Source organism: Serinus canaria, chromosome 8, assembly GCF_022539315.1.
Source record: "Serinus canaria isolate serCan28SL12 chromosome 8, serCan2020, whole genome shotgun sequence".
NCBI lineage: Eukaryota > Metazoa > Chordata > Aves > Passeriformes > Fringillidae > Serinus > Serinus canaria.
This window is the reverse complement of record NC_066322.1, coordinates 14,380,295-14,392,552: the sequence shown is the minus strand read 5'-3', so window position 1 is coordinate 14,392,552 and position 12,258 is coordinate 14,380,295. Positions and strand designations below refer to the sequence as shown.

General features: G+C 47.1%; 1 protein-coding gene across 2 annotated transcripts in view; it reads left to right on the top strand.

Moving 5' to 3' along the window:
• Positions 1–233: 233 nt before the first annotated feature.
• DDAH1 (dimethylarginine dimethylaminohydrolase 1) overlaps positions 234–12,258 on the top strand; it is a 94,239-nt gene continuing 82,214 nt past the window's right edge. Inside the window, exons 1-3 of one of the 2 annotated variants that reach the window (XM_050977554.1) lie at positions 234–338; positions 2,188–2,354; positions 4,060–4,593. In XM_050977554.1, coding sequence (XP_050833511.1) covers positions 4,582–4,593 — 12 coding nt within the window. In that variant the 5' untranslated portion in view covers positions 234–338; positions 2,188–2,354; positions 4,060–4,581. Of the gene's footprint in view, positions 339–2,187; positions 2,832–4,059; positions 4,594–12,258 lie in introns of both variants that reach the window. The other variant, XM_050977553.1, reaches the window with a different exon arrangement.

The following is a 12,258-nucleotide window of genomic DNA, read 5'->3' as shown; positions in this document are numbered from 1 at the left end:
GTTCCCAACACGAGTTTGGGGTTTTTCTTGTCGCCTTCAAGGCCGGAAGGTAGAGAAGCGGATTCAAAGGAGAGGCGAAAGCTTGCAAAACCCCCTCCAAAGGCCATGCAAAGTGGAGGGGGCGAGGGGGACAGCGGGTGGGGGGATGCGATGTGATTAACCTGGTTGCGGCATTCCCGTACAGCGGGTGTCCCTGCGTGCCGCCCGCCCGGGACGGGCAGCCGGGGAGGGGAGGCAGCCGCAGCCCCGCCGCTCGGAGGAGCCGAGCCCGGTCGTCTCGTCGCCTGCCCGGTGCCACGGCCCAAAGGGTGACAGCAAGGACGGTGCGCAGGGCTCCGGTAAGTGCCGCGGGCCTGTGTGCTGTTCCCGTGCATTCCCATACCAGCGGGACCCTGCCGGGGCCGCAGGACCGGGGAGCCCGTCCGGAGCGGCGGCAGCGCTGCCGGGTGGTCTCGCCTCGCCACCGCGCACCTGCCGGTCCGGCACGGGGGCCGTGAGGACAGCCCGGCGCTGCCCCCGCCCCGCAGCGGCTCCGCGGGCAGCGCGGGGCCGGACCGGACTGGATGGGGGCTGGGACGAGGCGGGGTGGGCGCCGTGCATGGGGCAGCCTCTCCCGCAGAGGGTGCCGTGACCCCGGGGACGGGGTGTCCCGCAGCGGACAGGATGACGCTGCCTGCCGGGCTGCGGGGCCCGGCTCCTCCTGCTCCTCCTCCTCAGGGATGTCCCCGCGGCCCTGGCCGTGTCCGGCAGAGGGGCTCATGTCCTCAGCACTGCAGACCCTCCTCCCGGCCGCGGCCTGGCCCTGATAGAGAGTTCCCTTTGTAGGGTTTTTCCCCTACTCAGTTTCTTGTCTTCATGGTTTTCTTTTCATTCAAGTAAATTCACTTGACGCTTTACTTTGGGGTGGTTTGGGGGTTGGGAAAGGTGTTGGGATGAAAGCTCCATGAACACTTTGCCCGGAACTTGTGCTTCAGAAAGCAGCAGTGGTTTTGTTCCTTACTTGTATGCCTCAAAATTTGGCCAGAAAAAACAGCTGAGAGGCAAAACCAGTCCTTAGTGAAATGCAGCTCTCTGGAGACTGCCAATGTGTACCATGTAGTGCCATTTCTGATGACAGAAATTATTTTATGTGTCCATCAAGATGGAGAGAGACCACCAGCAAGCTTTGATGGCTGCCAGTGATGGTAATAATGACTTTCCATCCCTGGTGATTTAGCTGAGCCCCAGCTGGTGACAAGGAGGAGCAGGACTCTAGACTTCAAGCTATCCAGTATGCTGGTTTTCTCTTAGTTTTACCCGTGTATGAGTTTTTCTGTGGTACTTTAATTTTAAAAATCCAAAGTACTTTTTTCGATGGGGAATCTGACTGGTAGTTTTTCCCCAGGATAACTCTTTACACAGCAGCATTATGATGAGGAGGAAAACGTTTGTGAGTCAGCACCTTGATTAATGAAAATTTTCAAAAGTTTTCATAAATTTTGAAAAAGAAGAAGCTAACACACTATTGTGTGTGTAAATTGGCCAGTTTTGCTTTTCAGGGATTTATGCAAACACTTGTTTGTTTAATTACATTTAATTTAGGGATATGCACTGAGCTGAGATCTATGACTTTCCCAACATTCAGCAAATGCCACAGGAAAAGTCAATGAATAGTGCCTTTTCTCACTTGGTTTCATGTCTTACCACACATTCACACGGCTTTGATGGGAAACTAACTGAACCTACATTTGCTCAAGAAAAGGTCACTTCAGAAGCTTTGAAAAACCTTTTAACAAACCTGTCCTGAATTTCAAGTAGTTGACAACACTTGAGATAGGCTGAGTTTGTTTGGGGTTCAGGTTAGACTGTGACCCTTTCCCTGCACACACTTCCCTGTCTCAAACCATGACCCAGCATTTGCACTCCAGGCTGTGCCTACCTATCCTGGATGTACATCAGGAAACAGGAAGAAGTTTGGAGTATCTTCCTATTTTAGATTTTGTTCAGTGTAATGTACTGTTCCAGAACTTTGTTTGCCTACTGGGAAATAGCCCCTGCTTCATGTCATGAAGAGTACTTTACTGGTTTCTCAAGTTTAGTGGTATAGGGAATCACTGGGACCTTGGCTAATGCAAAGCAGGAATTTGATGCTGTTGACTTACATAGGGCTATTACAGATTTACTGAGTATATCCTGTCATTTTCACAGGCCTGTGTCTCTCCGGGGAAAGGACTTTCCAGAGAAACAAATCAAGGAAAAAAAACTGTCTTAATTTCCCTCCACCCAGCAACAGTTCTTCATAGCAGTACATAGGGACTATGGAGCAGCCAGAAGGGTTGTGTGGGACAGAGGCTCCCCAGGTGCTCCCACTGGCAGTAAGTATCCAGCCCCAAACTGGAGCACACCAGAGGTTTACAACCATGTGGACTCTGGATAAAAATCTTACTAAATCCAGCATCCAGCCCTTTTTCTGTCCTGTGTTTAATTTCCTATTTCTCTTTTGTGGATCCATTGCTGTGTGTTTCTTCCATGTCTTCTACTCTTTCTTTTTTGTTGTTGTTGTTCCGCTACATCCTTCCCTCTACTGGTATGTCCTGGTTTTGGCTGGGATAAAGTTAATTTCCTTCCTAGTAGCTGGTACATTGCTGTGCTTTGGATTTAGGATAAGAAGACTGTTGATAGCACACTGTTTCAGTTGTTGCTGAGCAGTGCTTGCACTAAGTTGAAGACTTTTCAGCTCCTCCCCCCACCCTACCTACAAGGCTGGGAAGCACAAGAAGCTGGAAGAAGACACAGCAGAGACAGCTGATCCCACCTGGCCAAAGGGACAATTCTGTATCATATGACACATGGTCAGTATGTACACTAGGGGGAAGCTGGCCGGAGGCCCCTGCTTGGGAACTGGCTGGACACTGGTCAGGGGATGGTGGGGAATTGCATTGGGCATCACTTATTTTGTATGTTGCTTATTCCTATTCCTATTCCTATTCCTCTTACTTTGCACCCTTTTCTGTTCTATTAAAGTGTCTCTGTCTAACCCACGGGCAGCAAGTTGCTCCCCATTCCTCCCCCAGCCCGCTGCAGCCCGTGAGCGGCTCTGTGGTGCTCAGCTGCCTGCCGGGTGAAACCACAACAGTGTTTACCTACCTTGGGCTGGGCCTCTCCCGCAGCCTCTGCCAGGCCGCTGGTTCCTGCTGCACTAAATCAGTCCTCCCTGACTCAATGGCTCCACTCAGTCACTCACAGGAGGTGCAAATCCAGTGGGGCAAATTAAGCATAGCAATGCACAGGCAGAGCGGCCAAGTAGCCAGGAGGCTTCGGCAGCTAAAACTCAAGTGGGTTCAGAAGTTTTTCCTTGCTTTGATTTGCTCAGAGTTTATGCTGAATTCTTTTGAGTATGGCATTTCCTATTTGTTTTCTTCCTCTTCCCTGCTGCCCTCCCTTCAGCTAAGCTCATGCCTGTCAGTTTTTGTACAGTCTGTGCCTTGCTTGTGGTTTCTAATACGCGGGGTTTGCTTTGCAGTATTTGTGCAGTGAAAGATGCTGTGCTTTGTGAGTGTGCTGCATTTTCTCCTGGCTGCTGTCAAGGAGTCGTGGAGGTTCCCATTGTGAGGAATTGCAAGGGGGACTTGTGAGCCTCCTTATCCAGCAGGGAAACAGAGAAGGAAAATCTGATGTCATATTCTGTTGTGCTAATTTCTGCTTTGGTGTGTGAACTGCATGGCCATACTTGCAGCTTACATGGATACAAGGATACCTGCAATTGACATGGACGTGAGGGACACAGCAATGTGACAGAGGCAGGGAGCATCCCTGCTGACAGTCAGGGTTGGCATGCTCCTGTTGAACCCCTGTTGGGCTGTGTGTCTGTACTGCATGGCTTCCTCACACCAAGATGGATGCAGAAACAAGCAGCAGTTACAGCCAGCTCCTGCTTAGCTCCTCCCCAGTCAGAGACTCAAAATACCCTTGTCATGGTCATTCAAGAATCTGATATTAGCTTTACTTCAGTACCAGTGACTATCATTACCTCAGTGAGATGAGTTAATTACTTACACATGTTCATCTACTCTCATGCAGGTGTACTTCAACACTAGGCTACATCCAGAAGATGCAGTTTGCATCAAGCACCTCCCTGTAGCTGAAGTTTGCAATGCTGAGACTGTTATGGGCTGTGTCTCTCCATGCCACAAAATAAAAATCATCGGGTGGTCCTAGCTACACCTGGCTGCATATGTATTAGTTATGTCTATTGTTCTCATCCCATGCACTCATGAAACTGAAAACATCTTAACTTTAAACTGTGGTCTTCAGAGTGCAGGATTTCCCAGTGGAGCTGTGCATGTGCACTGACATCAGCTAAGACAAAATAACCAAGCTCAGAAGAAAGTTGCTCATGATCTCAAGGAGTTACTGGAGCCAGCTGAACCTGAGATTGCAGTCAGTTGGGCTGTGCCTGAGAAATCCTTGATCAAAGCACACTTCCAGGCTGTGCTCTGTAATGGTTGTCAGCTGCAGTCTGCCTTAGTCTACAGCCCAACTGCACCTTGGAGACAACCAGCTCCCGCTTGTATCTGCACTGTGGGACTGTCTGCTCAGAACATGCACGCTTTGGTAGGTTCAGGTTTGTTTCTTTTCCTTGTCTACATCTGAAATGTATTACAAACTCTTCTTTTCCCAAAGGCGCTTTCTTTCATTATAATTAATAATGACAACTACATTTCCTTCAGGTTAGTCTGTGTTAAGGGTATGGGAACCCTTTGCCTTCCTGCTGATGCTTTCCCTCCCTCCCTCCCTGCTGTTTATGACCTGACATAATAGTTTTCTCTCACTGATTTGTGGACATTCAAAGGAGTTGTCTAGCCTTTAATTGTATTAACAAGTTTTTGTAGAAGTTTTCTTGAAAAACTAAGGAAGTATTGATTAATAATTTTTTTCTTTGCACACAAGTGGGAGGAGAGGCCTGCTCTGGCAGGATGCTGAGCATGCTCTGCCCCACAGTGCTTTCTTCACTTACTGCGCCGTCCAAGCTAGCTGCTGGAAATGTCACTGGATTAATTTCAGAATCCCCTAAGGTGCCTGTTGGCTTTGTCCAAAATCATTATCATTCTCTGCTATGTACTCATTTTCTGTTACTAAAACACAGTGAGACCTTAGCTGTGTTTGCTGCATTACTGTTCATTTCTATTCTGCTCCATCTGGACTCCTACCCTTTCCCCCCCCCAGTATGTCATGTGAGCACCTTGCAGTGGCGGCTAGCTAGCTGTGTTCTTCTCTTGGGCATGCTAATTTCATGAGCTAAGTGATGCAAGGAAGTCAGCCACCACCTCCTCCAGGGACACTCCACTGCTGGAAATTAGTTGCTTCTGCCTCTTGCTTCCAGTCTGTGATAGTGCAGTGGAAGAATCAATAGTGGACAAACAATTAGACACAATGTCATCCTTGCAGATAGGGAGGACTTGCAGGCAGATCATGTATGTGCCTTAAGAATGCTTGTGGATATGGAGTTTTGATCCAAGAATGTGCAAATAGCTGCCCATCCCAGTGTTGCATGCCTGTGATGGGGAAGAGATGGAAACCATCTCTAAACTTGACTAGCATACAAACACAAAAGATTTGTTTTGTTATGGGGAGCTGGTTGGGGTGATTTTTCTAGGTGAGTAAAGAAGAAACTATATGAATGGAATCTTTCTTTACCTTCTCTCTGCTGGGGGCTAAAATAAAACTGGAGGGAGCAAGGTGGTGAGGGAGGGAGCAAGGTGGAGGGAGCAAGGTGGTGAGAGCTGCCCTGAGGGAAGGGTGCACACATGGGCTGTGTGCAGAGCCTCAGGGAGGAGGACACCTCTTTGAGCCAGCCAGGAAGCCTGTCTCCTGCCCTCTGGTTTCCCAGCCACCAGTGTTCTCAGGAAGTGGAAGGTTAGCAGAGGCTATCAGCAGACTGCTTTGGTGCAGAGACTTTTTTATGACTGCATTAACATCACTTTTCCTGTTGTTGTACATAAGTTATGGCTCCTAGTATCAGCATTGAGATGAAGCCAGGAGCTCTTCTGCATGAAGCAAGCATTAAAAGCTAGCTTATACACTAATTGTAAAAGAAAATTAGTGCTGGCCACCAGCTATTTACTTACAGATAAGTTTGGTTTTGCATTTTAATTCTTTTAACACTTTGCATCCATCTCTATTCTCTTGTACACACTCAACCTCGAGTTTGCCACTGTCCTCTCTCACTGCCTAACCTGGAGTCTGCTTCTATTAGCCCCCCCCATGAGCTCAGATCTCAGACTTACAGGATAATTTAGGATCAGAGCAGAAAAGTGGTTGATAGGATGGGTCTTTTAGGCGAGCAGTGTGTGATAACATGATAATGTTTGTAACTGGCTGTGAGAGGAGAGCCTCTGGTTCCAAGGATGTACCCATGCAGCCTTTAACAGTGCCATGTCAAAATAAAAATCATTGATTAAAATTGTGCCTTGCTTGTGCTGCTAAAAACACTTCTAGATTATACACACTGAAAACAGTAAATATTTAATGTACAGGTTTACTTTTCCTGGTTTATAGAAAGCTCAGTGGGCCTGACAGAGCAGCTAGACAGATGTGTTTATAGCGTGCTCCCTGGGCAGGTACAATGCTGCAGTGTTTGGCCTGTGAGCTCTGGAGGGACATGCTTAAAAAAATAAAAGTGTTCCATTTACATTGGGGGGAAAAAAATCCTGAGAATGTTTCTATTAATATTAGCTGGTGTAAAATCCCAAACTCTACATTTCAGGCCTTACATACTTCAAAAATAGAGGACTGGATGGTAGGGATGTGCAGAAAGAAGTGTTTCCTCTCTTATGTAGCTGGGGAAAGGGGACAGTCATGGACAGTTCTTCTGGCAGGAGAAGATGGTTGTGGCTGAAATGCCCCTGATGAAGGTGGGGAGTGCAATGAAGGGTTCAGGAGCAAGCAGAGCAGGGCAGCAAACCCTGTGCATGGGGAAGCCTGGGTAGGTGGGGATGCAGACCAGAATGCAGTGCTTGTGGTTTTCCACAGACAAAAACATGGTGCTCAGGACCATGGCTGAGATTCTGGATGTTTATCAGGAGGAACATTTCTAAAAGCTGAGAGGGAACCAGATGCTGTGGGGAAAGCAAAATGTGCAGAGCCCTCCCACCCAATAGGTTGGACACACCTCCCACACACCTGAGATGCTGCCAGGAATGGTTGGGAACCCACTTTCACGTTCAAGAAGATTTTTTTATATCTTTGTTTTGACATTGGTTGAGGTATTTTCTGAGGACTAGCTTTCCTTTCATTATGCTGACATTAAGGCTGATATATCTGGTCAAAATTAATGGCATCAATTAATTAGCACACATTGATTAGTTGAAACAACTGACATTTGGGTTTTGGAAAGTTCCCAAGGAATGGGTGGCTGCATCTGCCTCACTCTGATTTCCTCAGAAGTTATCTTTGATTGAGAAGTGAGTTTATTTCAGTAATCTGATTAAATAGTTGGCAGCTTTTGAAGGAAAAAAACCCTAAACTCTTAAAAGGAGATCTTGGGCTGATAACTTCTCATAAAAGTTTTCTGTTGAAGAAAAAGTGGAATTAGGAAGCAGAAGCCTGTCTTAGTGCTAGCTGAGCACTTATATATATTTAATCATAAAGTATATACAGAAAAATATTAACAGTCATCTCACATGTTTGAGAAAGCCAGGAGTCCTGGTTGAGATGATTATGCTTTCTCTCCAGCTTCACCTGCCAAGGACATCTTTCCTGACTGCAGGTGACCTGCCATCCTGGTGACACATGGGGCTGGGACTGTCTTCTGGGTACCTGTTCAGTGCAGGACAGCACCTCTCCTTCCTGGGGCCTTCCAGCACAGGGGTGAGGGGCTGCCTTTCCTTCAAGCCCTGGCTGCAGCTCCCTTGCCTGCCAGCTGCTTTTAGGACAAGGATGCACAGACCACCCCGTTGCCCAGGGAGTATCAGGAAAGGAGGGTGCCAAGAGAAGGGGGATCCTGGGCTGAGGACTGGCACTGACACAGCAGCACTTGGGGCACATCCAGGAGAAGGGGCAGAGCAGCACCATCTTTTCTTTGCAAGCTGAACCACAGCCCATTTTTCATTTATGGCCCTATCCCACTCTTTGCTGTGCATCAGTTGTGAGCTCTGGCTCAAGCAAACCCAACCATGCTGGGCCCAAACTGAGACTCACTGATTCCAGTCCTGCTGGCCTGAGGCAGCCTGCTGGCTGCTCCCTGGAGTCACATCCCCTGCTTTTATGACCCCCACATCCCTTGATGCTGGAGTGGCACACAGGGCTGCAGTAAAGCAAAGGTTCCTGCCTGGGCCTCCCAGGGGTAGCAAACAGCACATTAACCCTCTGTGAGACCTGGCAAGGACTGGTGACTCTCAATGGGTTTTATGGACACTCTTGCCCAAGTATCACACATTTAGGAGGCTGCACAGTTGATGCACAGTCAGCTCCTGAAGGGCAGCTGGCACGGTGACAGTAGCCTTAGAAAATGAACTAATTGTCAGCTCCAGTCTGGATGTCACCACCATTTTAATGCGAATGGACTTTTTCCTCAGCCAGCCTCCTGTCTGAATGGGGAGCACAGAAACATCCCAATATTTATGGGGTTTTAACTAGATTAGTTACAAACCTATAAAGCAAAGAAAGAGACAGTTCATCCAGTATTGGGGAGGGGAGTGTTAAAAATGCCACCTCAGATAAAATATTATGGGAGTTGAGTAACTGTAAATAAGAACTTAGTCTATGAAATAGCTTCTTATGTGAGCTTGGGATGAGGGCCAAGAGAATGTCTAGGGCTCAGGGAAATTTATTAGCCCAGATCAACGGGATTTCTGGGACTCAGGAGATGGGATGGCAAAGAATTTGCCTGTTGGAGTCTGCACTTTCTCCATTCATGCCTCAAGCAGGACTTTCACTTATAAAACTTTCAAGATGGTTTGTTTGCATGTTTTACATTTTCTTGGTTCTCATTAGCAGCTGCAGTTCTGACCTGGAACTTGGGAGAGCTGGGTTCAAGCTCTGGGTTTCCAGAGTCTGCCAGCATGGCCTTGGACAAATCATTCATTTCCCTGTGCTCAATGTCTGTCTGTAGACAGGAGATAAATGTTATTGCCTGACTCCTGGGGATCAGGAGGGTGTGCTAAGGATGAGGTACGTGAAGCAGAAGTGAGAATACAATGGATGCTTGTGAATGATAGGAGCGTATGCAGAGCAGCTACAAAGGTTGACCCCTCTCAAAAGAAGGAATGGTATCTTTGTGGGGAGCAATGGGTCTTCCCTTTGATTCCAATAATTTTGGTCAATGTCATGATTTTCACTAATCAGGCACATTTATTTTGTACCCTCTGCTGGAGCAAGCTGGCTGTCCTGATAGGGTCAATAGTATCCTGATATTATCAGGGTCTTCTTGCTAGGGATTTATTTTTTAAAAGGGCACATGTACTTCAATAGCACACAATTTGGAAACCCACCAGCTTTTATCCCCCCTTTTTTCATCTCTCTGTTTCCCATTTACATCCTTCTGCTATTCTTTGTCTGGATCCAGTTTTCTTTCTGGGGTCTTCTAGATGTGTCTTCCCTTTTGTCTTCTCTTTGGTATTTCTGCTTCCGCTTCCACCCTCACTTCCATATTTTGTCTGTGTTTTATTTTTCTTATGTTCTTGGAACCTATCCTTAGCCTCTCCTATATTTTATTCTCTCTAGAGCCAAGAGCTTTTCAGTAAACAGCATCCCTCCCCTCTCCCTTCTGACTCACTGCCCACTGACAGTGGAAAAATTTCATCATGGAAGTGATGTAAAAATCTCCCAGTTTAGAGTGCAGGGTAGGTTAGGATGACCTTGCTCCGCCTGTCACGTGAAGAGCCACAGAGTCTAATTCCTCAGCCAATGCCAATTTGCCAGTGTATCTCTCATTCCGTGGTCCTTTGCTCCCACAGCAGTTTAAGCACCTCTGGGTGTTGTGGGGATGCTGCCCTGTGCCCTGGATCCTCCTGCTCCAGTACAGTGCCTGTTGGTAATGTACTCAGCCGAAGTGTGGGAAAACTCTCAGACTTGAACTCTGCTTTGTATTTCCATGCCATATGAAACTCATTGAATATTTGCCGTCCCTTCACATGGCTGCTGCTCTTGGATTGCACTGACATATGTGAAATCTATTTGGTCCCCTTTTTAATATGCTGCTTACACTATAAATACAAAAGCAGGCAGTGCTTCTGAAGAGAAATAAATGTGATTGTGGTGGTGGTTGTTGTTATAAATAGTGCAAAGGATTTAGAAGCTATTTAGTCTTTTTGGGCAGGATCCACAAGTGTTCTGTGTATTATAACCTTAAAGCTCTTGTATTTAGCTCTCAAAACTTTCCCAGTTGTGATTGGTCCAGTTCACTCATTACTGCTTGGCTCCAGTGCAGGGTCAGGATGCTCTGCTCTTCACAGGAGCAGGGCTTGGCCTCTAAGCCTGTGATGTGCTAGATCACATCTGACCTGTACATGCACACAGTACCTTAATCATGCATTTGCATGTGTAACCAGTCTATTTGCATAAAAAGCCATGGTATTTCCACACAGGAATTTTTGAGGTTTGTTCCCAAAATTAGTGCTGCATTTTTCCTCTCCTGGAGTGAAATGCAAATATTTATTTATTGACAGAGCTGGAGCTGATCGGTTTCCCTGTCCAAGTCTGAGATGTCTGTTCTGTCAGATGAAAACAAGTAGTATTCTGATTTATTTTTGAAGTGCATTTGTTCATAACTGCATTTAAAACAATTAGTGCCTGCGCTCTGCCAGCCCCAGCAGAGCGCTATATATATATTTGTGTGTGTATGTATATCAAAAGGGGCTGAACGCCCAGAAATTCTCTTGGCAGCCCTGCTGTCTGGTTAGAAAAGGAAGTGAGCCACAGAATTTGAACATTCAGTTCTGAGACTTGAAAGCTTTCTGGATTTTATTACTGACTCAACAGGGCTTTCATTATGTATGTGGCCAAGAGAAGAGGTTTACGCAAGAGGAACATATTGTAGTTGAATATGTTTGTAATTTTACACATTGTTAAATAATTGAGATAACTAGATGTCTCCTAAATGGACAAAATAAATTAGGTGTTAGTGGCAGTGTCACTGTGGCAGAGGCAGTCAATAGGAAAGAGTGGCCCCATCTGAAAGCCAATTTCTAGTGCAGAGCGGACCTGATTCAGTTGCTGAGGGACATTTTGCTGTTGATGTGAAGGAGAGCCATCTTTCCCTCAGCTTGTCATGAAGTCTCTTGCTGACTCTCAGTCTAGCCTCTTTTACTCCAGATGATAGCATCTTCAGCTTGCTTTTTTTTTTTCACTCTACTTTTTAGTAACCCAGTGCTGTTCAAACTGCAGTTTGAGACTATGTTTCTTCTGCTTTTATTTTCATGTTAGTTTTAGGAAGAAAAATGTGGGAAGCAGATTATCACACAAGAAAGTAAGTGTGGGATGCATGGAGTAAGCTGTAAATACAGACCAAGGCCATGTCCCGCTGTCCTGGTTGCCTCCTGCAGCAGGGGATTGCTGTTGGATCCCACCCTGTGGCCAGTCAGCTCTGCCACAAACCAGCTTGACAGCAAAGTGAATTCCTGTCCCATAGACAACATGGTCCCAGCTAATTTTGCACTTGTTCATGTGATGGGTATTTATTCTTCATTGTCTTAAAAAGGTATTTATTTTTAAGCCTCTGTGGTCTCTGGTGCCGCACAGTCTCAGTGCATGTGTTCTACTGTCAGTGGGAAAAGCTATCTATATGTGCCTCTGCATTTTACACGTGGGAAGCCAAGTCATATGGAAAATAGAAGATCACTGGATAATTCAGGCTGGAATTCCGAACCCAGTCTGAGCCTCTGTCATTCCACTTTATGCCTAGCGTCTCTCTGGTGTGCACCACTGTGATCAGTCTGCCTCTGCCTCATGCATAAAGCTCCAGAGGTGCCGGGTGGAGGGGGCTTTGCTTCTCCCTGGCGACGAGCACCCTTCCCTCAGCCCAGCCACGCATCTGCTGGCTCCTGCCCAGTGTGCATGCGGGGAGCCGTGCCTGCATCTCTCCTCCCTCCTACTGCAGCCCCGGGGCAGGGGAATCGCTGGTCCCCTCCAGCAGGCACCGTGACGCTGGGCTGTGGCTGCGCCATGCTCCTGCCCCTGCCCTTGACAGCAAACCCCATGGTCACTAAAACGTGCCTGACCTCGTTTTCTGTCTATTTTAAAAACTATATAGCTTTGGGCATATGACACCTGAACATTGTA